The sequence below is a fragment of the Zonotrichia leucophrys genome, chromosome 19, assembly GCF_028769735.1.
Source record: "Zonotrichia leucophrys gambelii isolate GWCS_2022_RI chromosome 19, RI_Zleu_2.0, whole genome shotgun sequence".
Classification (NCBI taxonomy): domain Eukaryota; kingdom Metazoa; phylum Chordata; class Aves; order Passeriformes; family Passerellidae; genus Zonotrichia; species Zonotrichia leucophrys.
This window is the reverse complement of record NC_088188.1, coordinates 7288532-7315774: the sequence shown is the minus strand read 5'-3', so window position 1 is coordinate 7315774 and position 27243 is coordinate 7288532. Positions and strand designations below refer to the sequence as shown.

At 61.0% G+C, this 27243-nt stretch overlaps 2 protein-coding genes across 17 annotated transcripts in view; one reads left to right on the top strand and one right to left on the bottom strand.

Moving 5' to 3' along the window:
- Positions 1-22171, top strand: part of MYO18A (myosin XVIIIA) — a 36732-nt gene extending 14561 nt beyond the window's left edge. For 7 of the 16 annotated variants that reach the window (XM_064729374.1, XM_064729372.1, XM_064729370.1 and 4 more), the window contains 40 exons: positions 72-181; positions 260-436; positions 552-762; positions 986-1128; positions 1785-1885; positions 1975-2038; positions 2148-2292; positions 2621-2641; positions 3682-3693; positions 4153-4329; positions 4408-4498; positions 4582-4774; positions 5084-5170; positions 5688-5829; positions 6039-6198; positions 6277-6463; positions 6565-6799; positions 7618-7727; positions 7816-7881; positions 8128-8256; positions 8710-8853; positions 9829-9918; positions 10004-10123; positions 10200-10311; positions 10413-10540; positions 10644-10798; positions 11954-12077; positions 12154-12354; positions 12650-12760; positions 13084-13188; positions 13300-13446; positions 13536-13649; positions 13793-13909; positions 14013-14096; positions 14294-14431; positions 15323-15508; positions 15591-15730; positions 16783-16827; positions 18320-18442; positions 21538-22171. In XM_064729374.1, the coding sequence (XP_064585444.1) occupies positions 72-181; positions 260-436; positions 552-762; positions 986-1128; positions 1785-1885; positions 1975-2038; positions 2148-2292; positions 2621-2641; positions 3682-3693; positions 4153-4329; positions 4408-4498; positions 4582-4774; positions 5084-5170; positions 5688-5829; positions 6039-6198; positions 6277-6463; positions 6565-6799; positions 7618-7727; positions 7816-7881; positions 8128-8256; positions 8710-8853; positions 9829-9918; positions 10004-10123; positions 10200-10311; positions 10413-10540; positions 10644-10798; positions 11954-12077; positions 12154-12354; positions 12650-12760; positions 13084-13188; positions 13300-13446; positions 13536-13649; positions 13793-13909; positions 14013-14096; positions 14294-14431; positions 15323-15508; positions 15591-15730; positions 16783-16827; positions 18320-18442; positions 21538-21676 (5084 nt within the window). In that variant the 3' untranslated portion in view covers positions 21677-22171. The remainder of the gene's footprint in view (positions 1-71; positions 182-259; positions 437-551; positions 763-985; positions 1129-1784; positions 1886-1974; positions 2039-2147; positions 2293-2620; positions 2642-3681; positions 3694-4152; positions 4330-4407; positions 4499-4581; positions 4775-5083; positions 5171-5687; positions 5830-6038; positions 6199-6276; positions 6464-6564; positions 6800-7617; positions 7728-7815; positions 7882-8127; positions 8257-8709; positions 8854-9828; positions 9919-10003; positions 10124-10199; positions 10312-10412; positions 10541-10643; positions 10799-11953; positions 12078-12153; positions 12355-12649; positions 12761-13083; positions 13189-13299; positions 13447-13535; positions 13650-13792; positions 13910-14012; positions 14097-14293; positions 14432-15322; positions 15509-15590; positions 15731-16782; positions 16828-18319; positions 18443-21537) is intronic. The other 9 variants (XM_064729375.1, XM_064729373.1, XM_064729371.1 and 6 more) reach the window with 4 other exon arrangements.
- Positions 22172-22684: 513 nt separating this feature from the next.
- PIPOX (pipecolic acid and sarcosine oxidase) lies at positions 22685-25505 on the bottom strand. Its single transcript, XM_064729381.1, has 8 exons — positions 25294-25505; positions 24871-25019; positions 24299-24500; positions 24001-24183; positions 23783-23935; positions 23570-23716; positions 23386-23461; positions 22685-23292 (listed from the first exon to the last, which is right to left on the bottom strand). Exons 1-8 carry the CDS (start codon positions 25417-25419, stop codon positions 23162-23164), a joined length of 1167 nt encoding a protein of 388 aa, XP_064585451.1. The 5' UTR covers positions 25420-25505; the 3' UTR covers positions 22685-23161.
- Positions 25506-27243: the final 1738 nt, after the last annotated feature.

Below are 27243 nucleotides of genomic sequence, written 5' to 3'. Positions count from 1 at the left end.
CCCCTGACCCCCCTGCAGTGTCCCTGGGGGCTGCCAGCCCGGCCCCTCTGAGTGCCCCGTGCCCCTCACAGGCAGCCAGCTGCGGCCGGAGGCGGGCAGTCCCCTGCCCGAGGGCAAGGTGAAGGTGAAACTGGACCACGATGGAGCCGTCTTGGAGGTGGAGGAGGACGATGTGGAGAAGGTAGGGCTGCGGGGCGGGGGCCGGCAGGGCCGATCCCCATTCCCCGCCTGACCCGCCCCATCTCAACCTCGCTGCCAGGCAAACCCCCCGTCCTGTGACCGTGTCGAGGACCTCGCCAGCCTCCTCTACCTCAACGAGTCCAGCACGCTGCACACGCTGCGCCAGCGCTACGGCGGCAACCTCCTGCACACCTACGCCGGGCCCACCATGGTCATCATCAACCCGCTGAGCTCCCCCTCCATGTACTCCGAGAAGGTGACGCTGCTCTGGGGGCACACCAGAGGGGACACGCAGCTGGCACCGCGCGGAGGGGGCAGTGAGGATGGCAGGGTGCTGACCCTTGCCCGTTTCCCCTCGCTGTCCCCACCAGGTGATGCACATGTTCAAGGGGTGCCGCAGGGAGGACACGTCCCCGCACATCTACGCGGTGGCGCAGGCGGCGTACCGCAGCATGCTGATGAGCCGCCAGGACCAGGCCATCGTCCTGCTGGGCGCCAGCGGCAGCGGCAAAACCACCAACTGCCAGCACCTGGTGCAGTACCTCGCCACCATCGCCGGCAGCACCGGCAAGGTGTTCTCTGGTGAGTGCCTCTGTCCTGCCTGCACGCGCCCCTTGCTTTGTCACAGCCCCACGCACGCAGCAGTGGCTGGACACGCGCCATACTGGCTGTCACTGTCACACCGGTGCCTTTGCTGTGCTCCTGGGGGCTGCTGCAGTGCAAGGGAGCAGCAGCACCCGCCCAGCCAGCTCTGGCCCCCTGCCCACTGCACAGCCCCTGCACTGCTCTGCGTCTTTTCCTGCAGTGGAGAAGTGGCAGGCTCTCTACACCATCCTGGAGGCTTTTGGCAATAGCAGCACTGGCATGAACGGCAACGCCACGCGCTTCTCCCAGATCATCTCCCTGGACTTCGACCAGGCCGGGCAGGTGGCGTCTGCCTCTGTACAGGTGAGGGGACCAGGGCCGGCCCCCAGCAGGGGAGCTAGTCCATCCTTGCCAGCGTGGTTCCCCATGGTGTGGGATCCAGCCCATCCTCACGGGAATGTTGTCCAGAGAAGCTGTAACTGCCCCATCCCCTGTGGCAGTGTTCAAGGCCAGGTTGGACAGGGCTTGGAGCAACCTGGGGTAGGGGAAAGTGTCCTTGCCCATGGCTGGGGTTTGTAACTCGCTGATCTTTCAGGTCCCTTCCAATCCAAACCATTCTATGATTCTCCTGGTGTTTCCTACACTAAAAGCTCTGCCGCAGATCCCCAGCCATGCTTGCAGCACTCAGCAGCCTGGCATCCTGCTCTTGTCCTTGTTCTCACCCATCAGATGGGATCCCTTGCTTAGTTAGTCCCAGAATCAGTCCCAAAATGCTGTTGTGAAAACAGCAGAGCTCTTAAAATCCAGGAGATGTACTCCATACTCTTGTAGTAGCATTCACTGAGGAGAGATGTTCATGGGCTGTGTGGGTGATGTTTGCATTCACATGGTGCCCTGCAGTGGTAGGAAGACCCTCACAACTCCATGGGCAGGCAGCAAGGATGAGGCTGGGGTGGGTTGGGGGTCTCAGTGGGAGTGGGGCACTTGGGGACAGTCCCTCACTGTCCCCCCTCTGTCAGACCCTGCTGCTGGAGAAACTGCGTGTGGCCCGGCACCCGGCCAACGAGGCCACCTTCAATGTCTTCTACTACCTGCTGGCCTGCTCTGACAGCACCCTGAGGTGAGCTGGAGGGGAGGACATGGCCTCCATCGTGGGAGGGGTCTCTGTGACCTCCCCCATGGGGCCAATTGTGGTGTTTATCCCTGCAGGACTGAGCTTCACTTCAACCACCTGGCAGAGAACAATGTCTTCGGCATCGTGCCCCCCTCCAAGGTTGTTGCCATGGGGGGCTGTAGGGGAAGATGGGGGTCTCTGGCCCATTTCACTGCAGGGGGAGGCAGAGCTGGGCTCCCAGACCAATGGCTCCTGTTGTTTTCCACAGCCAGAGGAAAAGCAGAAGGCAACCCAGCAGTTCAGCAAGCTCCTGACAGCCATGAAGGTGATGGGCATCTCAGGAGATGAGCAGAAAGCCTTCTGGCTCATCCTGGGGGCCATCTACCATCTGGGAGCTGCTGGGGCAACCAAAGGTAACAAGCTGGGAGCCATTAACGAGGGGAGATTTGGGACTGAGGGATGTGAGGGGTTCCAGAGACACCTTGCAAACAGCCTGCAGTGCAACCAAGCCCTGGGGAGAGGGTGGGAGGCTGTGTCAGCTGAGGGACTGTGCCCTGCCACCCTGAATCCTCTGGGGCACCCAGCTTTGTCCCCATGGTTGGGGTGGTCTCATTAACTGGTGGGGATTGAATATGCCCACACCCTGCCAACCTGGGGGAGTGGGGGCCTGGGTGGGGCTGAGGCAGTTGGGGGGTGTCCCCCATTCCCAGTGTAACACCTTTCCCTCCATCCTCCTTGCAGAGCCACTGGCAGATGGAGCTGGTAATGGGAGTGGGGAGGGCTCTGCTCTGGGGGGTGCCACGCAATGCAGATTTGGGGGCTGAAATGGGGGCTTGGGATGCTGCTGGTGTGCTGGGACCAACCTTGACCCTGGTTGGGTCTTGGCAGCCCCAAATTTGCCTGCTGCTCCTGAGGAGTCCCATCCCAGTCCTGTCAGCACCATTGGTGGTGTGGGTCAGGGCTGCCCTGGCACACGGCACTCACCATGGCTGTGAGCCTTCCACAGCACCAGCTTTGCTCTCCATTCCTGGGGATGGCAAATTTGGCTTTGGGGGCTGCTCTTCTCCCCCTGTGGCTTTCTCTTTCTGCCTGTGGTGCTGCACGCTGGTGGGAGAGCTGGGCATGTCACCCCAAAATGGGCACCTGGAGCTGGTGGCTGCACCCAGGGGATTTGCAGCCCTGGGGGAAAAGATGATCTGGGGATGAAGAAGGAGAGACCAGAGGGGTCTGGATGCACACTGGGGCGCAGGGCTGGCCTGTGGGGTGCTCCTGGGGTGCAGTGCTGGCCCATGGGGTGCTCTCAGGGCACTAGAGGGCAGCAGGGCCCCGCTGCAGCCACCACAGTGAGATGCTCAGGCAACTCTGGAGCCTTTCCATGGAAGCCTGCTATGGGAGAGGATCCCAGATCCTGCTGGGGGGGAGCATTGCTGCTTGGGGTGGGCATGCCAGCCCCAGTCTGTGCTGCTGCTGCTGCTGAAGCCTCCCCTGTGCCTCGTGGATGCTGGGAGTGCTCAGAGCTGAGTTACACCAGCCCCACAATCTCCTTGGATCCAAAAGTGGCTCCCAATGCGCTGGGGCAGAGCCGAGCTGCTCCCCAACATTCCCCACTGTGCGGGGGGGCTCAAAGGGAAGGGACCCCCATGCTGGTCCCGGTTTGTCCCTGCAGCAGTGCCTGGGGAGGGGCAGGCGTGGCATGTGCGGTGGCATGGTGGCAGGAGGGTGTCCCCCCCCGTGCCATCGTGTGCCGTTGTTTCTAACCCGTGTCTCTGTTCGCATGGTGCATGCTGCCCTTTGCAATGCAGACGCCGACGAAGGTAAAGTCCCGTTCTGTTCTGTTCTGTTCTCTGTGTGTCTCTGGCTTCCCCCTCCCCCGTGCCGCCCTCACCCCGCTTCCGTGTCCCTGTGTGTCACCATTAACCGGCTCCCACCGCCCCCCAGCGTCCGTGTGTCTGTCTGTGTGGCTGTGTCACCCAGCAGGGACATGTCCCCATGTGGGGTGGCTCAGAGCCTCAGAGGTCCCTGGGTAGTGGTGGCAAGGGATCTGTGCTCCACACCGGTGTGGCTCCAGGCTCAGCCTGCAGCAGCACAAAGCCATTCATCCATTCTCCTCTTAGACCCCAAACATCTCTGTCTCCTCAAACCCCAAAACGGGTGCTCCCATCATCCCTAACCTACTCTGTGGGTCCCTAAGATCCTCCCAGGCCTGTTTGGAAATGCTCCCCATTTTTAGGGGTGCCCTTCCTGGCCCTGAACCCCCTTTCTCCACCCTTCAGCTGGGAGGAAGCAGTTTGCACGGCACGAGTGGGCTCAGAAAGCCGCCTACCTGCTGGGCTGCAGCCTGGAGGAGCTCTCCTCTGCCATCTTCAAGCACCAGCCCAAGGGCACCCTGCAGCGCTCCACCTCCTTCCGCCAGGGCCCCGACGAGTCTCCCCTGGGGGACAGCGGCACAGGTAGGGTGAGGTGTGGTGGGGACAGCGGGTGTCCCCAAGGGATGCCGGGTTGGGGACACTCAGGCTTGCTTTGGGCAGGTCCCAAGCTGACGGCGCTGGAGTGCCTGGAGGGCATGGCAGCTGGCTTGTACTCTGAGCTCTTCACACTCCTCATCTCCCTCCTCAACAGGTACGTGCTGGGGGGCCAGCAGGAGAGTGGGGGTGCCTGGCTGTGCCCACTGACCCCACTGTGTCCCTCTGTGCTCCCCCCAGGGCGCTGAAGTCGAGCCAGCACTCAGTGTGCTCCGTGACAGTGGTGGACACCCCTGGGGCACAGAACCCCAAGCTGGCAGGGCAAAGCCGGGGTGCCACCTTTGAGGAGCTGTGCCACAACTACGCCCAGGAGCGCCTGCAGCAGCTCTTCCACCAGCGCACCTTCGCCCGCGAGCTGGAGCGATACAAGGAGGTACCAGGGACACCAGGGCTGCCATGGCCTCCTCCACTCCTGCCCTCCCATAGCCACGTGAACATCTCCTATGTGTCCCCCCTGATTTCTGATGCAGTGGTCATTGTGGACCAGTGCAACCAAAGCTCAGTGTCCAGGGGCTGCTGGAGCACAGCACAGGAGGGCTGGGCTGGGAGGTGGTGGAGTTAGCACTCTGCATCACTCTAAACCCCATCAAGACCAGCACCCTGATGGGCTCACGCTCCCTCTCACTGCTACTCTGCAGTGTGGGTGCTCACCTGCCTCTGTTGCTCTGTTCCCCCTCACCAGGAGAACATAGAGCTCGCCCTGGCTGATGCTGAGCCCAGCTCCTCTGGCTCCATAGCTGCTGTGGACCAGTCCTCACACCAGGCACTGGTAAGCACTTTTCACTCTTCCTTCCAGCCACATCATGGCAGCAGATGGGCACCTTTTTGGCCTTTTGGTGGTAGAGGGGAAGGAAAGGGGCTGATGGCCATGAGAGCATGGGTGCAAGTGTGTGTGCACCCCACATCTTAGGCAGGGGGCCTGGATATTTCTGGGGTGTTCCAGGTTTCAAAGTGCTCTGGTCCCCAAGGTGCTCAGGTTCCTAGTGTCCATGGGTCCCCAAGGTTCTCCAGTCCCTGGGGTCTTCCAGTCCCTGCTGGAGGAGGCTGCTGGCACCATCCCTGTGCTGGGTTTCAGCCCAGCGCTGCATTTCCCACCTCAGTGAGATGTGCTGCCAGAGTGTCCCATATGGACCCTTTCCCTTCTGGGTCTTCACTAATCAGGAGCCCTCTCCCACGGTGTAACGTTGTGTGCTCCCTGGGTGGCCTTGGTGCCCTGTGTCACCCCGTGTCCCTGCCCTGGGGGACCCTGGTGTGCTGGGGTGGCTGCCAGCGTGGTGACCCTGCAGGTCCGGTCTCTGGCCCGCACGGACGAGGCGCGGGGGCTGCTGTGGCTTCTGGAGGAGGAGGCTCTGCAGCCGGGGGGCAACGAGGACACCTTGCTGGAGCGGCTCTTCTCCTACTACGGCCCCCAGGAAGGGGGTAAAGAAGGTATGGAGAGGGGCCTGGAACCATGAGGATGTGTCCACTAGACCAGAAACAAGCTCTCCAGTGGAAGATGTCCCTGCCCATGGCAGGGAGTTGGAATGAGATGATCTTTAGGGTGCCTTCCAACCCCAGCCATTTTGGGGTTCTGTGACATGCCCCAGTGAAACACTGGTCCCCAGGGCTGTGCCCACTGGTGCTGTGTTTCCCTGCAGGGCACAACCCGCTGCTCCCCAGTGACAAACCCCGACACTTCCTCCTGGGACACAGCTCGGGGACCAACTGGGTGGAGTACGACGCTACGGGATGGCTCAACTACGTCAAGCACAACCCGGCCTCCCAAAACGCCTCTTCCCTGCTGCAGGAGTCCCAGAAGTGAGCAGGGCCCTGGGGTGGGAGCGTGGCAGGGGGCAGAGGTGACCCTGGGGGTGACGTGCCCTCCGTGCCCTGCAGGAAGGTGATCAGCAGCCTGTTTGCGGGGCGCGGCGGCTCGGCGCTCGTGCTGTCGGGCTCGGTGGCGGGGCTGGAGGGCGGCTCCCAGCTGGCCCTGCGCCGCGCCACCAGCATGCGCAAGACCTTCACCACCGGCGTGGCCGCCGTCAAGAAGAAATCCCTCTGCATCCAGATCAAGCTGCAAGTGGTGAGTGAGGGGGTACCAAGGGGGATCCCCACATCTGGCTGGGGCACCTGGCTGGGGCACTGCCGCAGGTCACCGCTCACCCCGCTCTGCCGCACCCGCAGGACGCCCTCATCGACAGCATCAAGAAGTCCAAGCTGCACTTTGTGCACTGCTTCCTGCCCAAGGCGGGGGCTGGTGGGGACCCCCAGGCCGTGCTGTGCCGGCGGGTGAGCAGCAGTGAGCTGGAGCTGCCGGCAGAGCACTGCGAGGCCGGGCTGATGCAGCTGGACGTGCCCCTGCTGCGCGCGCAGCTCCGCGGCTCCCGCCTGCTCGACGCCCTCCGCATGTACCGCCAAGGTGAGCCCTGCCACCAGCACCAGGGCGTGGAGGCCCCAGCTGCGCCTTCTCACTGGAGAGCCAGAGACCCCCAGGAGTCCCTTCAGCATGTGCCCTTGCTCTGAACTCTGGAGCCTCTCCCCAGGGTGGTCCCGTCCCTGTTCCCCCTCCCCTGCTGGGCTGTTATCTGCACTGGGGACAGGCATGGCCTTAATTGGGTGTCTCCCCTGGTGCCGCTGGTTCCTGGCAGCAATCCCATTGGCATCCAGCCCCTGTCCCGCTGGAACGAGAGCCTCTGGGCTGTGCTCAGCAAAGCATTTATCGATACATTGGCTGGCCAGCCACCCGGCCGAGGGTTTATCGCTTGGAGGCCGAACCCTTCCTGCCATGATTGGAAATCAATGCCACCTGCACACCTCCTGGATCAATGGCCATGGCCAGCCGCCCGTGCCGGGGTCAATGTTCCCATCAATACCTCATCGTTAATTAAGATATGGAGGCTCAGTGCTGGAGCCTGATGCAGGAGTTGGCTGTGGCTCAGAGTGGAGCCAGAGCAGAACTTGCACAGGCAACGCATGTCGCTGTTCTCCCCCCGAGGAGGGATCTGGCCGCTTTCTCCTCAGATCCCAGCCAAAACTGCTGGAGGATGCAGCCAAGGAAAGCTTCATGGGGAGGCTGAGGGCATTCCAGCTATGCCTGACCCCATGGGGAGCTTGTGTCACGTAGGGCAACCCTGTCAGCTCTCCCAAAACATGAGCCCCAGCATGTCAGGGCACGTGGGGCTGTCCCTGGCCATCCCCTGGGCATCCACACAGCCCCACTCTCCCTTGCTTCCCCAGGTTACCCTGACCACATGGTGTTTGCGGAGTTCAGGCGGCGCTTTGATGTCCTGGCCCCACACCTGACCAAAAAGCACGGGCGCAACTACATCGTGGTGGATGAGAAGCGGGTACGTGCCCCATGTCAGAGTCACTGCTGTGGTCCAGGGTCCCCTGCACCTCAAAGGGCCTGGCCCTGACACCTTTCCCTCCCTGCAGGCAGTGGAGGAGCTCCTGGAATCGCTGGACCTGGAGAAGAGCAGCTACCACATGGGCTTGAGCCGGGTATGGTGCCCGACACCACCGGGTGTGGGTGTGGGCAGGGCTGTGCGTCATGGCACGGTGGGACAGCAAAAGGGCAGCACTGTTCACTCCCACCCACGGCATTCCTCATGCCTGGGGAATAAAACCCCACAATGGGACAGGACCAGCGGCTGTGGAGGGGAGAGACACATCCCCACCGGCGGGAGGGTGGCACAGTGTGGCCGGAGGGATGCCGGCACCCATCGCTGTCCTGCTCCCCTCCCACAGGTGTTTTTCCGGGCTGGATCGCTGGCCAGGCTGGAGGAGCAGCGGGACACGCAGACCAGCAGGAACATCACCCTTTTCCAGGCAGCGTGCAGGGGCTTCCTGGCACGGCAGCACTTCAAGAAGAGAAAGGTTCGTCCCAGCGGCTCTCCCCTCCCCGCTCTGCTGCACAATTTCGCCTAAAATGGGCAGTGCAGCCTTTCTGCGCCTCCTGGGCCAGCACCTCCTCCTCCCGCCTCCCCCGGAGCCGTGGGGGGCCAGGGGGAACCGGGGGGCCAGGGGGAACCGGCAGGGAGGCTGCTGGGCATCGCCGCCGAAGGATGAAGCCACGCTTCAGCTCCTACTTTTATCATTAGAGAAGGTGTAAAACAGGCATCTTGCAGTGCCTCATCTTCCTGGGATTAGCACTTAGAGGGGCTGGAGAGGATCAAACAGCAGATTTGCTGGTGCAATTAGCCCAAATGCTGATGAAGGGAAGCATGCTGGGGTGCTGGCAGGGGTGCTGAGCACCCACACACTCCGCTTTGCCCTGCTGGTGGCCCTGTACTGACCCCATACCCCGTGCTGACCCCGTGCCCTGCACAGATCCAGGATTTGGCCATCCGGTGCGTGCAGAAGAACATCAAGAAGAACAAAGGGGTGAAGGATTGGCCCTGGTGGAAGCTCTTCACCACCGTGCGGCCCCTCATCGAGGTGCAGCTCACCGAGGACCAGATCCGTGGCAAAGACGTGGGTATCCGTGCTGGGGGTTCTGGATGGGGCAGGGAGGGCTTAGGGCAGCATTGGCCCTGGGGTGGGATGCAGGACCCCATGGTGGCGTCACATGCAGAGCCTAATGGTGGGGTGGGATGCAGGATCCTGAAGTGGGGCGGGAAGCAAAGCCCAGGGAAGGGTGGGATGCAGGATCCTGTGGTGGATTAGGATACAAGATCCCATGGTGGGTTGGGATGTGGGAGCCCGTGATGGGGTGAGATGCAGGACCACGTCTGCCCGCGCCAGGCTCGAATTGCTCCCTAATTTGCGAATCAGCATGTCATTAGCATCCCGAGAGCCGGCTGTTGCTTGAGCCCAATTACAAGCGTGGAGAATGGAAATGAAACCGTGCGCCGAGAGGCAAATGCGGGGGCTCCGCTCGCACTGGCAACCAGACACTGGTGCACCCGGCGAGCACGAGCTGCTGCCTGGCTCAGCTTTCACCCCGACCTGCTGGGGACAGGCACCTGGCTGGGGGCACCTGGGCAGGGGCGCCTCCTGCACCCCCAGCCTGTGCTGGGACCAGAGGAAGAGAGAGGAGGATGTTAGCAGCCAGACATGCTTCCACAGCACTGCCTGGTGGCCCCTGGGCATTCTGGCAGGCCCCCTCCCTCCCCACCTGGGCTGGCTGCACCCAAACCCTTCAGCAAGCTGCTGATGTGTGGATTTGCTCCCACCTCCTCTCGCGGGGGATGTGGGTACCCCTGTGCAGCTTTTCTGGGACTGCCTGGCATTTCGACACCATTTATGGGGTTGGAGTCGGCACACGGCGGAGCGGGTTGGGGAAAGTCCCTGCCCAGCCCTTGGCAGGGGAGAGCAGCCCCAGGGAGCCCCCACCCTGCTCATCCTGTGCTGAGGGGGGTGCTGGGGAGGGGCAAAGAGCTGCCAGCCTCCTACCCGCCAGCCTCTTGCCTGCGCCTGCCCCCTCCCTCACCGCCCGCTCTGTTGCAGGAAGAGATCCAGCAGCTGAAGAGCAAACTTGAGAAGGTGGAGAAGGAGCGCAACGAGCTGCGGCTCAACAGCGACCGCCTGGAGAGCAGGGTAGGTCTTTGCTGCTGCTGGGATGGGGTTTGGTGCCGTGCCAGCCTGGCTCAGCCCATGGTCCCATTCCCCCTGGCACCCCCAGATCACAGAACTGACATCGGAGCTGACGGACGAGCGCAACACCGGCGAGTCGGCCTCCCAGCTGCTGGACGCTGAGACGGCTGAGAGGCTGCGGGCTGAGAAGGAGATGAAGGACCTGCAGGTAAGGGTGCCCCTCCCCAGCCTCACAGTGTCTCCTGTCCCCCTCAAATGCTCACCACGGCCATGTCCCCTCCCAGGCCAAGTACGATGCCCTGAAGAAGCAGATGGAGTCGATGGAGATGGAGGTGATGGAGGCTCGGCTCATCCGGGCGGCTGAGCTCAATGGGGAGCTCGACGATGATGATTCAGGTATGTCCTCCCTCCAGTGCTGGCTGCTGGCACACCCTGCCGTGTCCCCTTCTCCCTGTGCCACCCCCACAGCCCCTTGGTGACCACATTTCCCCACACAGGTGGCGAATGGCGGCTGAAATACGAGCGAGCGGTGCGGGAGATCGACTTCACCAAGAAACGGCTGCAGCAGGAGCTGGAGGACAAGCTGGAGGTGGAGCAGCAGGGCAAGAGACAGCTGGAGCGCAAGGTGAGTGGGGGCCCGGCTCTGGGGACTCCCCTCAGCATGGCTGGGACAGCAGGGACATGGTGGCACCCCAGAGCCCTCACTGCCTGCCCACCTCTGCCCGCAGCTGGCGGACCTGCAGGCGGACAGCGAGGAGAGCCAGCGGGCGCTGCAGCAGCTGAAGAAGAAGTGCCAGCGCCTGGCTGCCGAGCTGCAGGACACCAAGCTGCACCTTGAGGGACAGCAGGGACGCAACCATGACCTGGAGAAGAAGCAACGGAGGTGGGGACAGTGCGCTGGCAGTGGGGGGGACATGGGTGACACGCCCCTGGCGAAGTGGCATTACCATTTTAGCAGGGATTTGGGCACCTCACCAGCTTGTACTTGGCTGAGGTGTCTCCAGCAGGATGGGGCTGCCCAACTTGGATGTGTTTGTTGTGGGAGGGATCCCCATTGCCCTTTTGGGGGGCCCAGAGCTGAGTGATCCCATCCATGTGGGGTCCTGCCCCACGGTGGAGGCTGCTGGTGCCCTGCGTCTCCACCCGGCACGCGCCGCCATCCCGTCCCCTCTCCCAGCCCCAAAGTTTGCTAACGTTATTAAGCAGCAGGGACGCTTTCATCTCATTATGGTAATGATCGCACACACAAATACAGCGAGAGAATCCAATCTAATTAATTTCAATTTCCGCGGATTGGAGTCTGTGCTAATGCAGCTGTTTATTACCCAGCGCAAGGAAAAATGGGGATTAGCTGCCGAGGTGTTTAACGCAGGTCACAAACTCAAGCGCAGGGTTGTTTTCCAAGCCCCAAAGGCAGTGATTTTGGAGTAAGCCCAGCTGATCCCATCCCAGGGGCACTGGAAGAGACTGCCACGTGGCTGCCTGGCTACAGGCTGTGCTGAGAGCTCCTGAGAACTCCTTCAACAGGGGTTTGTGTCCCATCTGGGGGGTTGTGTGTCCCCTTTGGGGATGGGACTGGTGCCATGTCACGTGGAATTCCCACACTGGGATGCAGCTGTGGGAGCCGAGGTACCACAAGACCCCATCTCTCCTAGGGACCCCTCCATGTCCTGCTTGGTGGATTTGGTGTCCCCAGCTGCTTTGGAGTAGCCAAGCCCCTGCCATTGGCAGGCACGGGCCCATGGGCACATGCTGGCCCTGGAGAACAGCTGAGGTGCTGCTGGGGTTGGTGCTGCAGGTGCTGCACTCCCCTTTAGCTTGGAGTGAAGGCATCAGGAGGAGTGTCTGAGTGACTCGATGCCACCGTGGTGGCAATTAAAGACTCATCAGCACTGTGTTTCAAACAAGCACTCAGCAGCACACCACCCTTCCCAGTGCTTGCTGCTGAGGGAAGGGGATGCTCTGTGCAGTTCCCCTGGCACAGGGCTGAGGATCAGTCCCCGGGGTGCTGAGTGCTCTCCCCACTCTCCCTGTGCAGGTTTGACAGCGAGCTCTCGCAGGCGCACGAGGAGGCGCAGCGGGAGCGGCTGCAGCGGGAGAAGCTGAGCCGAGAGAAGGATGTGCTGGTGGCCGAGGTCTTTGGCCTCAAGCAGCTGCTGGAGGTGAGTAGCCCCCAGACCCTCCTCAGCCTCCCAATCACTGGGTGCCCCGGGCTGATGGTGACCCTGTCTCTCACAGGACAGGGACTCGGACATCGCAGGGCTGACGCAGAAGGCAGAGGCGCTGGAGGCAGAGCTGCAGGACATCTCCTCCCAGGAGTCAAAGGATGAAGCCTCCCTGGCCAAGGTGAAGAAACAGCTGAGGGACCTAGAGGCGAAGGTCAAAGACCAGGAGGAGGAACTGGATGAGCAGGCTGGGACCATCCAGATGCTGGAGCAGGTACAGCGGGGAGGGGCGAGGTTTCTGGGTGGGGTGGTTTCATGCAGGGCTGTTATTACCTGGGCCGGGCTTGCCTGGGAAGAGGAGGCGGCCGCCCTGAGCCCGGCGTCAGGCCAGGCATCGCCGCGGCCGACACGGCTCCCAGCCCTCCGTGCCATGGCCCGCCAGGTCACCATGGGGCGGGCAGCCCAGCTTGCCTCAGACCGGGGGGCTTTCAGGGTGAGTGGTGACCGGAGAGTGGCATGGAGGGGTCCCCACGTCCCCTTTGCTCTGAACACATCCCCACCATTTGCAGGCGAAGCTGCGGCTGGAGATGGAGATGGAGCGGCTGCGGCAGACCCACGCCAAGGAGGTGGAGAGCCGTGATGAGGAGGTGGAGGAGATCCGGCAGTCATGCCAGAAGAAGGTAGGGCTTGACTGTGTCCCCTCTGCCCAGGGAGGCCTGGGATGCATCCCCATGCCCGGCTGGGTACTGGGAGCTGACAGCTGGGCACTGTCATGCAGCACCCGGCTCCCACACAGCGACCACAGCCCGGCTCCACCGGCCCGGCGGGTCCGACCGGTCCTTCTGCTGCCGGGGCCAGCACACTCTGCCGGGCTCTGTGCCTCTGGTTGCGCAAACACCCAGCTGGTGGGGTCACACAGTGTCTCCAGGCTGTGGGGACACGTGAGGAGGGGTCATGACCCCTCCCCACTGCCCTGACTGGCTGTCCCCTGTCTGTCCCCCAGCTGAAGCAGATGGAGGTGCAGCTGGAGGAGGAGTATGAGGACAAGCAGAAGGTGCTGAGAGAGAAGCGGGAGCTGGAGAGCAAGTTATCTGCTGTCAGCGAGCAGGTGGGGTGAAGGGCAGCTGGGCATCTGCCTTGCTTTGGGGACCCTGAGGTGGCCATGGGGGGGTGGACACCCCTCTGGCATGGAACTGTGGCAAAGTTTCCCCTGCCACAGGCCAACCAGCGGGACTTTGAGACGGAAAAGCGCCTGCGCCGGGACCTGAAGAGAACGAAGGCGCTGCTGGCTGATGCTCAGATCATGCTGGACCACCTGAAAAACAACGCACCCAGCAAGAGGGAGATCACCCAGCTCAAGAATCAGGTGTGCATCGAGACACTCCTCATACTGCAGGGTACAAGGACACAGGGTGTCCCTGTTCCCTGGCCAGGCACTGAGCTCTATCCCTGCAGCTGGAAGAGTCGGAGTTCACCTGTGCAGCCGCTGTCAAGGCCCGCAAATCCATGGAGGTGGAGATCGAGGACCTCCACCTGCAGATTGATGACCTTGCCAAGGCCAAGGGAGCGGTGAGTGGGTTTGGGTTGGGATGAACCATGGTGGGGCCATGCCCCATTTGCACCCAGGGTCGCCCCACGCTGTTTGGAGTGGGTTTGGGGGGTGAGTGCCCCATTCTTGGGATGCCGTGGGAGACACGTGTGTGTCCCTGCAGCTGGAGGAGCAGCTGAGCCGTCTGCAGCGGGAAAAGAATGAAGTGCAGAGCCGGCTGGAGGAGGACCAGGAGGACATGAATGAGCTGATGAAGAAGCACAAGGCAGCTGTGGCCCAGGTGAAGTGGGAGGAGCAGCTGCACCCACCCCACCCCCTCAAGATCTCCCTCTTGGAGCCAGTGCAGTGGGATCCCCCACTGATGGCCCTGGTGTGTCCTGCAGGCATCCCGGGACCTGGCACAGATGAATGACCTCCAGGCACAGCTGGAGGAGGTCAGCAAGGAGAAGCAGGAGCTGCAGGAGAAGGTGAGGATGCAGCTAGGACAATGCACCCAGAGACCATGCAGGACTGCCCTGCACCGTGGGGGTGCAGAGCAGTATGGTGGGAAGCTCTCCATCAGGATGGGAGCAGCATAGCATGGCCAGCAGCTCTCCTCCAGGACAGCGTGGCACTGGGGGCAGGGTGATTGTGGTCGAGGCTGAGGCTGTGCCCTCTCCCGCAGCTGCAAGGTCTGCAGAGCCAGCTGGAGTTCCTGGAGCAATCCATGGTGGACAAGTCGCTGGTGAGCCGGCAGGAGGCCAAGATCCGTGAGCTGGAGACCAGGCTGGAGTTCGAGAGGACACAAGTCAAGCGCCTGGAGGTAATCACGGGGCTTTCCCTCTGCTCCAGCCGGGACAGGGGTGCAGCAGGACCACAACGAAGCTGCCTGAGAGTTTTCTGAGTGCCTCCCCTCCCCACGACCCCCCACGCTGCAGCCCTCCCCCTCTGGCAGCCCATCCCTGTCTCCGCGGGGAAGGCTCCCTGCAAGCACTGATAACAGTAATCCACCGCCCAGCCCGGCAAAGTGCTGCTCTTTCCCTGCATCGACTTAGGGAAATTATAGACTCCCCAGTCCCGCGAACGCAGCCTGTTTTATATTCTGCCTCCGCAGCTCTGCCGGGGAGCGCGGCAGCTTAGCTCTCCTCTTCATATTTTCCAAGCTATTATTTCCTTCTCCACTCTCTCTGCCGGGGCCATAAATATGCAGCGGCTGGCTCAGTGGCTGGGGGAGAACTGGAGCTATTTTTTCCCTACGTTACATGTTTTAATTACTTCACACACAGTTAAATCTATTTTTCCAATTCAACAAAGCCATTGCTGTTGTTCTGCCCCTTCCCTGGCCCTGCAAGGGGGTGGTTTCTCCTCCATCTCCTTGTGTAAATTGATAGGAGTGGGATCCATCCTTGCATCATCCACTGGTGGGTGTTGGGGTGAGAGTGTGGGGTGAGAGGTCCATGGGGAATTTGGGGTGACCCTGGTGCTTGGCAGAGCCTGGCCACGGAGCTGAAGGAGAACAGGGAGAAGCTGACGGAGGAGCAGCCCTTGCTGTTGTACTGGCCGTGGGAGGGGGTGGTTTCTCCTCCATCTCCTTGTGTAAATTGATAAGAGTGGGATCCATCCTTGCAGTACCCTCTGGTGGGTGTTGGGGTGCGGGTGGAGCTGTGGGGTGAGAGGTCCATGGGGGATTTGGGGTGACCCTGGTGCTTGGCAGAGCCTGGCCACGCGGCTGAAGGAGAACATGGAGAAGCTGACGGAGGAGCGGGATCAGCGCGCGGCCGCCGAGAACCGGGAGAAGGAGCAGAACAAGAGGCTGCAGCGGCAGCTCCGCGACGTCAAGGAGGAGATGGGCGAGCTGGCCAAGAAGGAGGCAGAAGCCAGCCGCAAGAAGCACGAGCTGGTGAGAAACCCGTGGTAGGGCCAGGCAGGGCACAAGGGGATGTTCCCTGAGGAATCCAGCTCATCCCACTCCCTCCCCGCAGGAGATGGACCTGGAGAGCCTGGAAGCTGCCAACCAGAGCCTGCAGTCAGACCTGAAGCTGGCCTTCAAGCGCATCGGGGACCTGCAGGCGGCCATCGAGGATGAGATGGAGAGTGACAGCAATGAGGACCTCATCAACAGGTGAGAGCACCTGGGCACGGCTCCCCTGCATCCCTGGGGGTCACTGCTTCCCCTTGCCACTCCAGAAATGCCACAGGGACCCCTTGGCTCTGCCTGGCCCTGGCAGGATGCTGTCTGTGCATCCGTCCATGCATCGTGCACACGTGCATCTGTCCATGCACCCGTGTCTGTCCGTCCATGCATCGGGCACCTGTGCACACAGGCATCAGTCCATGCATCTGTGCATCCATCCCTGCGTCCACCCGCAGCCCCCAGGAGCTTCAACCACTTGTGGAGGTGCCTGAAATGCATCCAGAATCCTGCCAGCTGGCTGGAAACAGCCCAGGGAGCCCCAGGAGCCAGGGCAGCACAAGCTGGCAGGAGGTTTGGGATGCTGGGATCCAGCCCAGCCCAGGATAGAATTATAGAATCATACAATTGTTTAGGTTGGGAAAGACCTCTGAGAAAATCAACTCCAGACATTAAATCAGCACTGCCATGTTAGCACTGAATCATGTCCCCAAGTGCCGCATCCACACATTTTTTTAATGTTTCCAGGCAATGACTCCGCCACTTCCCTGGACAACCTCTTAAAATGCCTGACCACCCTTTTGGTGAAGAAATTATCCTTAATATCCAATCTAAGCCTCCCATGGCACAACTTGAGGCCATGTCCTCTTGCTTTTTCCTTGGGAGCAGCACCTGACCCCCCTGCCTACAACCTCCTTTCAGGAAGTTGTAGGGAGTGAAAAAGTCCCCCCAATCCTCCTTTTCTCCAGGCTGAGTCCCCCCAGCTCCCTCAGTTGCTCCTCATCAGATTTGTGCTCCAGACCCTCCCTCAGCTCTGTTGCCTTTCTTTGGATACACTCCAGCACCCAACCTGGGATGCTGGGATCCAGCTGCGTGCAACCCCACTCCAGGGGCACGGGGCAGCCTCACCTCCCTCCCCTGACCCTTCCCCATAATTTAATTTGCCCACCCACTTGGTCTTTTATTTTTTTTTCCTTTCATTTAATTTCTTTTCTGTTGTGTTTCTCCCCCCCTCCTACCCTGCCCCCTCCAACCCCTCCCAGTTTGCAGGACATGGTGGCAAAGTATCAGAAAAGAAAGAGTAAAATGTGAGGAGCATCTCTTTCCTTCCTCCCCTCCCCTAACCCCCAGCTCACCCCCGGGGGCCGGGGTCCCGCATGCTCTGGCCCAACTCTGCATGCCCTAACAGCACCCACGGCATGGCCCAGCACAGCACAGCAGGGCACATAACCACATCCCGTGCATGGGGACGGGATGAGCCCCTGGGATGGGCTGGGGGGTGATGCTCTGCCGTGGCTGATGGCAAATGTATCAGCATGGGACAGAAATGGAGCCCTTCTGACACTAATTAATACCCCATCCATGATCGCTCCCATGACCCAGGTCCTGCTTAACTAACGGCACGTTTGCCTGGACATAAACTGTGTTTGATGTGGAGCTTAATTCCATTGGTCAGAAAACCTTAGCTGCCCCCAGAGATTGTTTTTGGGGCTCGTTGGGGTTTTTTTTTGTGTCGTTCTGTGTTTTTTTTTCCCCAAGCCCAGCGTTGCCTGGATGTATTGCAGGGGAGGGAGATGCGCAGGATGGAGAGCGACTCGTTGCTCTGAATTTAAAAAGAGAAGCATTCATATACAGGGTCTATCCAGACCTGTCCCTTGTGCTGTTTGCTTTCATTCCCAGGCAGGGAATAAGCCCAAAAACAGGTGGAGAAAGGGCCATTTAAGATCCTGTGATACATCCCATCCCTTCCTTGGTGGGAGCGGGGTGGCGAGAGGGGACCACACCACTTCAATTTCCGTATAGATCCCGACGCTGCTGCCGTAGCCCTAATGAAAGCAGTAAGCGCTGAGGTATTAAGAGAGATTTATTCAGGGATGCTTTTAACGTGGAGGAATGGATTTTGCAATGCACACAGCACCTTCTTTCTAAAGGCAATCAATATGGTTACCAACGGCCGTTATAAATTAGATGGTTTAAGCCAGATAGGACTTTTTTTACGCCGGGACGTAAATCAGGGGCTCTGGGGCACGGCAGGGCTGTAAATCTGCCCGCTGTGCTCCCAGCCCGCCGTGCCAGAGCCGTTTCTGTTCCGCCTGCTAAACTCCTGTTTACCCGGGGCCATCAGCATTGCTCTTCCTCGCTGTAATTCTGCGCTCCACGGCAGCCTATAAAATGAACCCACTTATTTCCTCCCCAATCCTGGAGCTGGAAATCTCCTGTGTTTCTGGAGCTGTGCCCTGCCTGCTGCCCCAAAGCCAGGCCTTGCTGTCTCCAGCTCTGGAGCCAGGCAGTGACAGGGAAATGTTGGGCAGAGGGTGCGGGAGCCCCTTGGGCAGCCACAGGGGTTTGGGGGTGCTTCAGGGAGCCCCTGGCTTGCAGGTTGAGCTATGTGTGTGCAGATTTTGTCCCAGAGATGGAGCAGAACCATAGATGGGGTTTCACCCATGCCAGGGTACACAGGCAGTGGGTGCTGGAGGGGTTCAGTGCCTTCCAGTGCACTTCCATCTCTCCAGCACCCAAAAACTCACTGCCCCTTGCTGACCTCTTGCTTTCTTCCACCCTGACCCGCTCCTCCGGCAGCGACGGTGACTCAGATGTGGACTCAGAGCTGGAGGAGCGCGTGGATGGGGTGAAGTCTTGGCTCTCCAAGAACAAAGGCTCCTCCAAAACGCTCTCTGATGATGGCAGCCTGAAGGGCAGCAGGTGGGTGCAGGGCTGGGCATGGGGCTGGCGGGCAGAGGATGGGCTGAGCTGTCCTGGGACATGCATAGGGCTGGGTGGGTGCCTGTGGGATGTGGCATTTGGTGCTGTGTTCCCACCTGGTGCTTGTGTGGATGGCCAAGGAAGGATTAATGCTGGTGAGCGGCTCAGTCTTCATTGGGGACACATGTCCCCCCACCCAGGGGGAACTCCCTGTCCCCTTTCCCTCATCCCACCATGGAGGCATATGGGGCATCTACATCCCCCACCCCATCTGCCTCCCCAGGGCTTGTGGTGCCGGGCTTTAGTTCTGTGCAGCATTCCATCTCTCCAGGATTGCTTCCCTGCTCCATCCTGCCCCCCTCTGCAGCCCCACCCCATCTCTCCCCACACCTCTCAGAAAATGTTGGCAGAGGTGGGGAACGTGCCCAGGTGCACCCACGGCATGGGGCTGAGCAAGCAGCCCCACTCCCCTTCCCCCTGTAAAACGCTTGCCTGCTGAGTGCAGATTGCTTTTATCCAAACCCAATTTCCTAGCAGGGCTCCAGGAGTCCCAGGGGACTCCCTCCCTCTGCCGAGCAGGGGGGAAAGATCTGAGCTGGTTTCTGTTAATTGGTTTAATTTATTCAGCGGTGCAGATGTAAAACATTTTGTTATTGGAGATAATTCCACCTTTTCTGAAGTCGGGAATCAAACGCAGCGGCTCCAGGTAGCCGACAATGAAATAAATTGAAGGCAACACTTTAAAGGGGGGATCAAAGTGCTGGGCTAGAACAATTCCCCCATTTACATGACATCTTTCCACGATGCCATTTCCCGCTGACGCAAATTGCCGAGGCCGCCCCCCTCCTCCTCCCGCTCATCTCCGTGTCTCTCTTGTCTCCCCGGTGCGTGCGGGGCCGCGGTGCCGCGGTGCAGGTCAGCCCCGCCGGACGGCCCCGAGCCCGAGGAGCGGCCGGTGTCCGTGTTGAGCTCCCTCAGCTACAGGAAGCGGCCGGGCCTCAAGGACTCCATAGGCGGCCTCGGGGATGAGCAGACGCTGTTCAGCGCCCTGGCCGAGCGGCCGCCTTCCCCCGAGCGCCCTCCGCGCCGGGCGGCCCGCGGCGGCGAGCCCCGGGACCGGGCGGCCGTCATCGCCCGCGCCTTCGCCGACGCCAGCGGCCGGGCTCGCCAAGGGCTGGACAAGCGGTGGTCGCTGTCGGCCACCGACGTAGAGAAAGCGTCTGTCGCCTCCGCCCCGGTGAGCCGCGTCTCCTCCGCCTCCTGGCGCGGGCTGGAGGACGGCGACGATGGGGACGAGGGATGCTCGGTGCTGAGCTTCGCCCTCTCCAGCCCCGGCAGCTTGCGCAGCCGACGCGGGGGCCCCGAGGGCCGCCCTGAGTCGCGGCTCTCCTTGGCCCGCAGCCGCCTGGAGGAGGCGGACGAGGGGTCCCGCGGGCAGCCCCTCCTGGGGCGCAGCTTCTCGGTGCCCCCGCGGCCCCGCAGCGCGGCCTCCGAGGAGGAGGAGGGAGCCGGGGACGCCCGTCCCGTGCGGCACCGCTCCTACCTCGACCCCGACCTGGAGGCCGCCATCCAAGAGGTGCTGAGCTACCGCCCGCTGCAGGCCAGGGGCTACTCCAGCCCCGACTCGGGCGATGACGGCCGGAGTGTCCGCAGTGCCCGCAGTGTCCGCAGTGTCCGGAGCGCGGCCCCGCTGGGCGCCGCTGACCGCCCCTCCGGCAGCCTGCGCCGCTCCGCGTCCGCCCTCGACTTCTCCCGGCACACCTGCCGGTGCCGCAGCAGCTCGGGCTCCTCCGAGGAAGAAGAGGAGCAGAAGAAGAAGAGCTCCAAGAAGCGTGCCAAGAAAAGCAAGAAGAAATCCAAGAAGAAGAAGAAGAAGCAGCAGTCATCATCATCCGAGTCCAGTTCCTCCTCCGAGTCCTCCTCCGGCTCCACCAGCTCCTACCGCAGCACCTCCAGTGTCAAGAAGGGCCCTCGGGGGGCGGGGAGCGAGGAGCCGACACGTCCCGCCCGGGGCAAGAAGGAGGAGAAGCAGCGGAAAAAGCAGGTGGACAACCTGATGATGAAGTACCTGTACCGTCCCGAGAGCGACTGAGGCAGGAGGTGGGAGCGGTGTGTGCCGTGCAGCATGAGCCTCCCCGTGTGCCACTAACCGCTCGCCCTAACCCTCTCCTGGCTCCGGAGCTCTCCTCCGCCGGCATGGGGCACCCCGGCATGGGGCAGCCCTCTGTGCCTGCAGCTGCCCTGCTTTGGGCATCTCCATCCGTGGGGAGATCCCCGGCGTGGCCGCAGCGGGACCGGCAGTGCCCTTGTGCTCGGGATTAGCAGCTGCGGGACGCCAGGAAGTGCTAATCCCTTCCTGGCTCCCCAGCCATCGCCAGGACACATCTGGATTTATTCCTTCAGGAAATTTGTAAGGGTTTGATGGGCAGCACAGCGCCCAGGAGTGGAGGGGAGTGGTATGGGTACTAACATGCACCCACTGCAGTGTGTGAGCATGAGGGAAGGCAGCATCCATGGTGAGGGGGCCCAGGTTGGGCTGCTGGAGGTCAGAGTTGCTCTGTTGGGGTGTGAATGGCATCAACCTGGAGCTCTGCACACTGCTTGATGCAGAGAGGGTGTGTTTGGGCTCGCTGGCAGCGATTTCAGAGCAGACTTCATCCTTTCTGATGGCTGAATAGGAGAGCAGCTGGAGGAAGGGAAAAAAGCCTTTTGGAAATGTGGCTGCCTTGAGCTGTCTGTCCCAGAGGAAGGGAAGGCATCATGGGGAGCAACACCCCCAGCACCCAGCCCTGGGCTCGGGTTCAGGACCCTCAGGGTGTCTGGGAGCGCTGGTGTTGGCATTCAGAGCCTCGAGCCTTTTCCTGGGCAGGCTCAGCTCGGCCCCACTGCAGAGCCGGGGCTCAGCTCAGCGCAGCGAGGAGTTGTTTGCAGTGAGGCATGTCCCAAATATCTCGGAAAGAATAAAAAAGGAGGCAATCAAGGCTCCATCCAGCTGGCTGCCAGCGTGCTGGCTCACGGGAGTCGAGCTCAGCAGCCAAGCCATGCTGGGGACACGGAGCCCCTCATCGCCCCCCTAACCCTGCTCTCTCCCACAGCCCCACGAGCTCCCGGCACACCTTCACCTACGACAGATGGGACGACGAGCAGGACGCCGGGGACAGCACACGCCGCTCGTCCCGCAGCTCCCCCAGTGCCAGCGAGGCGGAGAGCCGGGCTGCCGAGACCCCCGCCTAGCCCCCCGCCACCGCCGCTTCCCACCGCCCCGGGAGGGAGCGCTCAGCCCCGGGGCCGCCCCGGGCAGCCGGTATTTGTTCTGCACGGGTTTGGGGGGCACACACGGGGGGAGCAGCCCGGCCGGCTCGCTGGCTGCACCCCCCTCCCTCCCACCTCCTGTCTGTCCCTGGCGGCGGAGTCGGCTGCTCCGGCACCCGGGATTTATTCCTCAGTGCCTGCTGGCACCTTGTTTTGTAACTTAAACTCCCCCCTTCGGCACCCTGCCGTCCTCTTACACCCCTTTTAGTTGAGCCAAAGACGTCTCTCGCTGGCCGGGCCCTGGGGAGCAGCCGGGAGGGGGACATGGGGAGAGGGTCCCATGTGCCCACCCGGGTTTTTGTGACCCCCCCCCCAGCCCCCCACCTCTGCCTGGCTGTTTTGCACTAGCCCAGCTGTGCATCTTCCCCCACTCTCTTTACTTTCAGTATGAAAATAAACGTCATTTCTGGCTGGTGATACTGGCTGCTGCCTGCTCCGTGTGCCTGGGGGGTCTCCCCGTTTTGGGGGGGGGTGTTTGCATGGTGGATGCTGATGGAATGCATCCAACCCCAGCAGGGATGCAGAGCTTCATGGAAAGGCCGAGTCCGGCCTCTTCCCTGAGCCTGCTGCACCCATGGGTGCTGGGGAGGGGAGCGGGGGGGGAAGCCCTGGTGGGTGCCAGTGCTGAATCATTTATCAATCTTCATAAATATGCAGATGAGCAGCGGGACAGAGCCTCTGCCTGCTGGCGTTAAATAATTAACGCGGAGGAGATGATGATGTGCGTTGCTGGCTGCCTGCACGGCTCAGCCTCGGCCCTGGCCCTGTGCTGTCCCCGTGCCACGTGCTGTGCCCTGGCCCCAGGGACACCCTGCACCCTGGGGACCCCCCTCCCTCCCTGGCAGGTTGTTTCCCTTTCCCCAGTATCTCTTGGAAGCACGCAGGCCAAGCTCGGTGCTCGCTGCCATAAAGCCACGCTGCGCTAATGCGCTTTCATTAAGTGGGAGCGATCTAATGATAATAAAATGGCACATTTAACATTAAAACATTTAACTTGACTCCTAAGCGAGTGTGTCTCTCCGCGCTGCTCCTGCTCCATCTTCATGAGGCTGACAAAGCTTCTTAATTTGTTCCCCAGGAGTGGGTGCTTGGTAGAGATGGCTTGGCACCGCCTGGCATGGGGGATGCTGGATGCTGCCAGGTGGGGAGGCAGGGCACCAGGGTACCAGGGTGTAGGCATGTGGGGAAGAAAGGATGAGAGGTGCTGGGATGGTGGGATATGGGGGCATGGCAATGCAGGTTATCTGGGGTGTGGGGTTGGAGGAATGCAGCATGTTGGGAGTCCCCAGGGTGCAGGGAGATGGAGATACATGGAGATGGAGGTGTACTGGGTGTGAGGACACTGGAATGCAGGGACACAGCTGCAGGCCAGTGTGATGCCATAGGGGCACATCTGGGGCCCCACATCTACTGTGCAGCCCCGAGCACACCAGGGAAACGAGTGATGGCAAAATGGGCCATGTTGTAGGATGGCTCCTCGCCCAGGCTCAGCTCACACAGCAACTTCCCCACCACTGGCGCCAGCTTGAACCCATGGCCTGTGGGAAGGAGAGGGAAGGTGGGGACACAGCCATCCCCACAACCCTGGACAGGTGTGGGGTGCTGGGCTGGGGGTGGCTGCCCTCGCCTACCTGAGAAGCCAGCACCAATGATGATGTTGCTGAACTTGGGGTGCCGGTCCAGGATGAAATCTTCATCTGGAGTGTTCTGGGGAGCCAGGGTGTGAAGGTGAGGGGACAGGCCGGGGTTCCCCTTGGGGTGAGGGAAGGCTCAGGACCCCGCATGCCCGGATCTGTGCCCTGGGGAGGGTCTCACCGTGTAGAGGCAGGTCTCCATCACTGCAGGCTGGCTCTCCAGCCCAGGCAGGTAGCTGCTGATGAAGCTGCTCAGAAGAGCGATGTCAGAGCGGGGGGCCTGATCCCGCTTGTCTGGGTCGGTGGGGCTGCCGTGGTGGTGGCACACCTGGAGCACAGCTGGTCAGGGTGGGCTGGTTAGGGACTCCCCCACCTTCAGCTGTGCCCTGCTCACCTTCATCATCCCTGGGTACTCAATGGAGGGCAGCCCATAGATGCCGTGGGGGGCTTGGCTCAGCCCCAGGGTCAAGAAGCAGGGGCTGACACTGCCCAGGCCAGCACTCCCAGGCTGCTTCTCCCTCCAGTAGCAGACATTGATGCGCAGGGGCTGGAATCATCACTCCATTAGCTCTGGCCATGCCTCTGCCACCCTCCCGTGCCACCAACCTTTACCTGCAGTGGCAGGCGGAGACCCAGCTGTTCCACGAAGGCACCAGTCCAGGCTCCAGCCGTGATGATGAGCCGGGGGGCTTTGTACACCCCAGCAGTGGTGGTGACGGTGACCGTGGCCCCAGGCTGGATGCTCAGCACCTTCTCCCCGTCCCGCAGGGTGCCCCCGTGTCGGCGAAAAACTTCCTGTGTGGGGAGGAATGACAAGAGGTGGCTGCGAGGATAGAGCCAGGGGACCCCCATCCCATCCCAAAGCATCCCATGTCATCCCAGAGCATTCCCTCCCCTCTGCAGCACCCACCTGCACTGCCCGCAGTGCCCGGTCGGCGAAGAGCACCCCGGCGGTGCTGTCCAGCACGGCCACCTGCCCAGCCTGCATCTGGAAGCCAGGGAAGCGCCGGGACAGCGCCGCGGCGTCGAGCACCTCCTCAATACCCAGGTTCCTCCTGCAGGCCTCCAGCTCCGGCTCTCCCGGCGGCCCCAGCAGCACCAGTCCCGTCTGCCTGCATCCCACCAGTCCCGTCAGCTCGCCCTGCTCCCCCTCCCTGCAGGGACCCCCAGCTTGCTTTGCCCCCGGGGGAAACTGAGGCACGGCGACAGCAGTGATGCTTGGGATGTGCTGTGCCCTGGTACTGGGGCACAACGCAGTGGGATGCAGGGCACAAGGGCAGGGTGAGGTGCATGGGGACTCTGCCCCCTGATATTGCAAGGGTCATCAGTCCTGATACCGACACCGGAGGATCATTTAGTTGTTCATTTACTTAAGGACATTTCTTTAGTGGAACCCCATAAATTTCCAGGAACTGGCAGCTGCCTGCCAAGGAAGACACGTCCCACCCAAAGGTCACCGCCCCCAGTCCCTGTCCCCATCACCTGTAGAGGGTGGTGCCGGTCTCGGCCTCCAGCTGCTGCCAGAGGCGGAAGCATTCGGGCATCATGCGGGAATAGAACTCCTGGGGGTAGGCGCTGCGGATGATGCGGCTCTGCCCGTGAGAGCTGCCCCGAGAGTGGGGCACGAGGAACTGCGAGGCAGAGAGGACACGGGGGTGAGCACAGGCACTGCCACCCTCAGTGCCACCATGTGCACCTGCAGCAGAGGGCACCTTGGGGACACAGCCTGCCCTGTCACCCACGGCACCGGGAAACGGCAGGAAACGGGGACAAGAGGGCCGTGGCATTAGGGACTGCAGTGCCAGCAGCAGCTCTGCTCCGTGCCACGGTGGAGGGCAGCCAGCTCTGCAGGCAGCCGGCCCAGCCTGTTGGGAATGGGGAGGTGGCAGAATGGGGCCACCATACCTGCTCCAGCAGCAGAGTGTCCTGGTGGCGCTGGGCCAGGTGGTAGGCGGTGAAAGAGCCCTGGATGCCGGCCCCGATGACAATGACATCGTAGGTGGATTTCTGGGGCTGGCTTGGCGCAGTCATGTCCGTCCTCGTCCCTGCTGCTGTCTCTGTGTCCGTCCCCGTCCCTGCTGCTCTCTCTGTGGCCGCTGGGAGGGAGCCAAGGGGAGGAACGGGGCAGAGTCCAGCTGGGCCGAGCGGGTGGTGGAGCCTTGCCCAAGTTCCTGTGGGGACACAGGGGCACACAGGAGCCACACTCTTCCTGCCCCTTGCAGCTGGCCAGGAACGAATATTCTCATTCCAACACCAACACCTGGTCCCAGCAGGGCAGGCAGCTCAGGTGGTCAGGGTGGCGTAGATGTGAAGGAAAACCACTTCCAATAATTCCCTTTTTCCACTGGTCACTGCTGGCTCCAGCTGTGGTGGGACACAGGGCTTCCATTTGTGTGGAAGTGGGAACCCCCCCTTGCTTCCAGGCAAACGAGGCTTTTTTTACCTCCAGCACAATTTATTGCAGCCATAAACCATTTTGTCGCCATCTTTTGTTGTTATTTTTTTAACGGGAGATAGGGGTGATTTAGAGCTCACCAGAGCTGCCAGGATGCAGCGTGGTGGATTTTGCAAATCTGTAAAATTTTGGGGTGTGACTGAGATTTGGGGACAATGCCTCAGAGTGAGGGATAACACAGGCAGGGGCTGCTAGTTTTGCCCACTGCCACCACTGCCCTGTGCTGCCTGACATTCCCCTTAATTAGGGGAATTAATTTACTCTGGCTTCTGCGGTGTAAAAGGCATTATTTACTGGTTAATTGTCATTATTACGAAATGTTAAATACCATTATTTATTTTCCACTTGCCTCTGGTGATGAATGAAGCACTGGGGAGCACTGGAGGCTCCCACCAGGCCACAGGGACACCCCAACATGGTGCAAAGGCAGAACTGGCTGCTCACAGTGATGGGGAGGTGAGAGGAGGAGGATGGGCAGCACGGGCAGAGATTGGGGTCCCCCCAGACCCCTCATCCACCCCACTGCCCATGGCCACTGCTGCAATGAGAGCACCCCAGCCTGAGCATCACCACCGCGCCCAGGGCTCTGCATCACGCAGGGCCCCGTTAAATCAGCACATCCTCGCTCGCCTTTGATGTTACAAATAATTCAGCAATTTCCCTGGGTTTCAGCTGACTTTTTTTTTTTGCTTTGAATAGCCCCTGTGCTTGCTCTTCCTTTTTTGCTGGAAAGATGAAGAATAATTAATTATCCGTGAAACGTTAAATGGTAGAAATGAACTCCTCTCCTGTTAGCGGCGTGGTAATGGAACGGATGGAAAAGCCTTGCTCGTGAGGTTACAGAGATGGTGAGGTCTTTGGTGGGGTGCAAATCACCATCCCAAGGGCTCTGTGGGACCCCTCCAGCCATTGCTTTTGTTCTGCAGGTGACCCCAACCAGGGCTGAATGCAGGTATCAGGGAGGTCTGCACCCCCAAAACCCAAAAAGCAGCTGCAGGACCTCAGTTTGCCTTAGGGTGAATTTTTAAGGGGTCCCCCCAGCCTTGTACCAAGGTCTCCATCATCCCTGCTGTGTCCTCTTCACCTGGGTTTATACTAAGTGAAAGCAATGCTTGTGGCAGCAAGAAATCCATTTCCCTAAGCAGCTGGTGTGGGTCAGGAGAGCTGAGTAAAAATGGAATATTCCCTGTGTGGGCTGGGTGGATGGATGGGAGAATTTGGGGCTGTCAATGGCCTGGGGAGGGGGAAATGGGGGCTTGAGGAACTGCCTGGCACAGGCTGTGGAGCTGCCCTATCTCAGATCCACTTGGCACTGGGGAGGTGGGGAACAAGGAACTTTGGCCAAGGTTGGATCAGGGCAAGGATCAGATGCAATTTGATGGATAAGGATCAGATGCAAT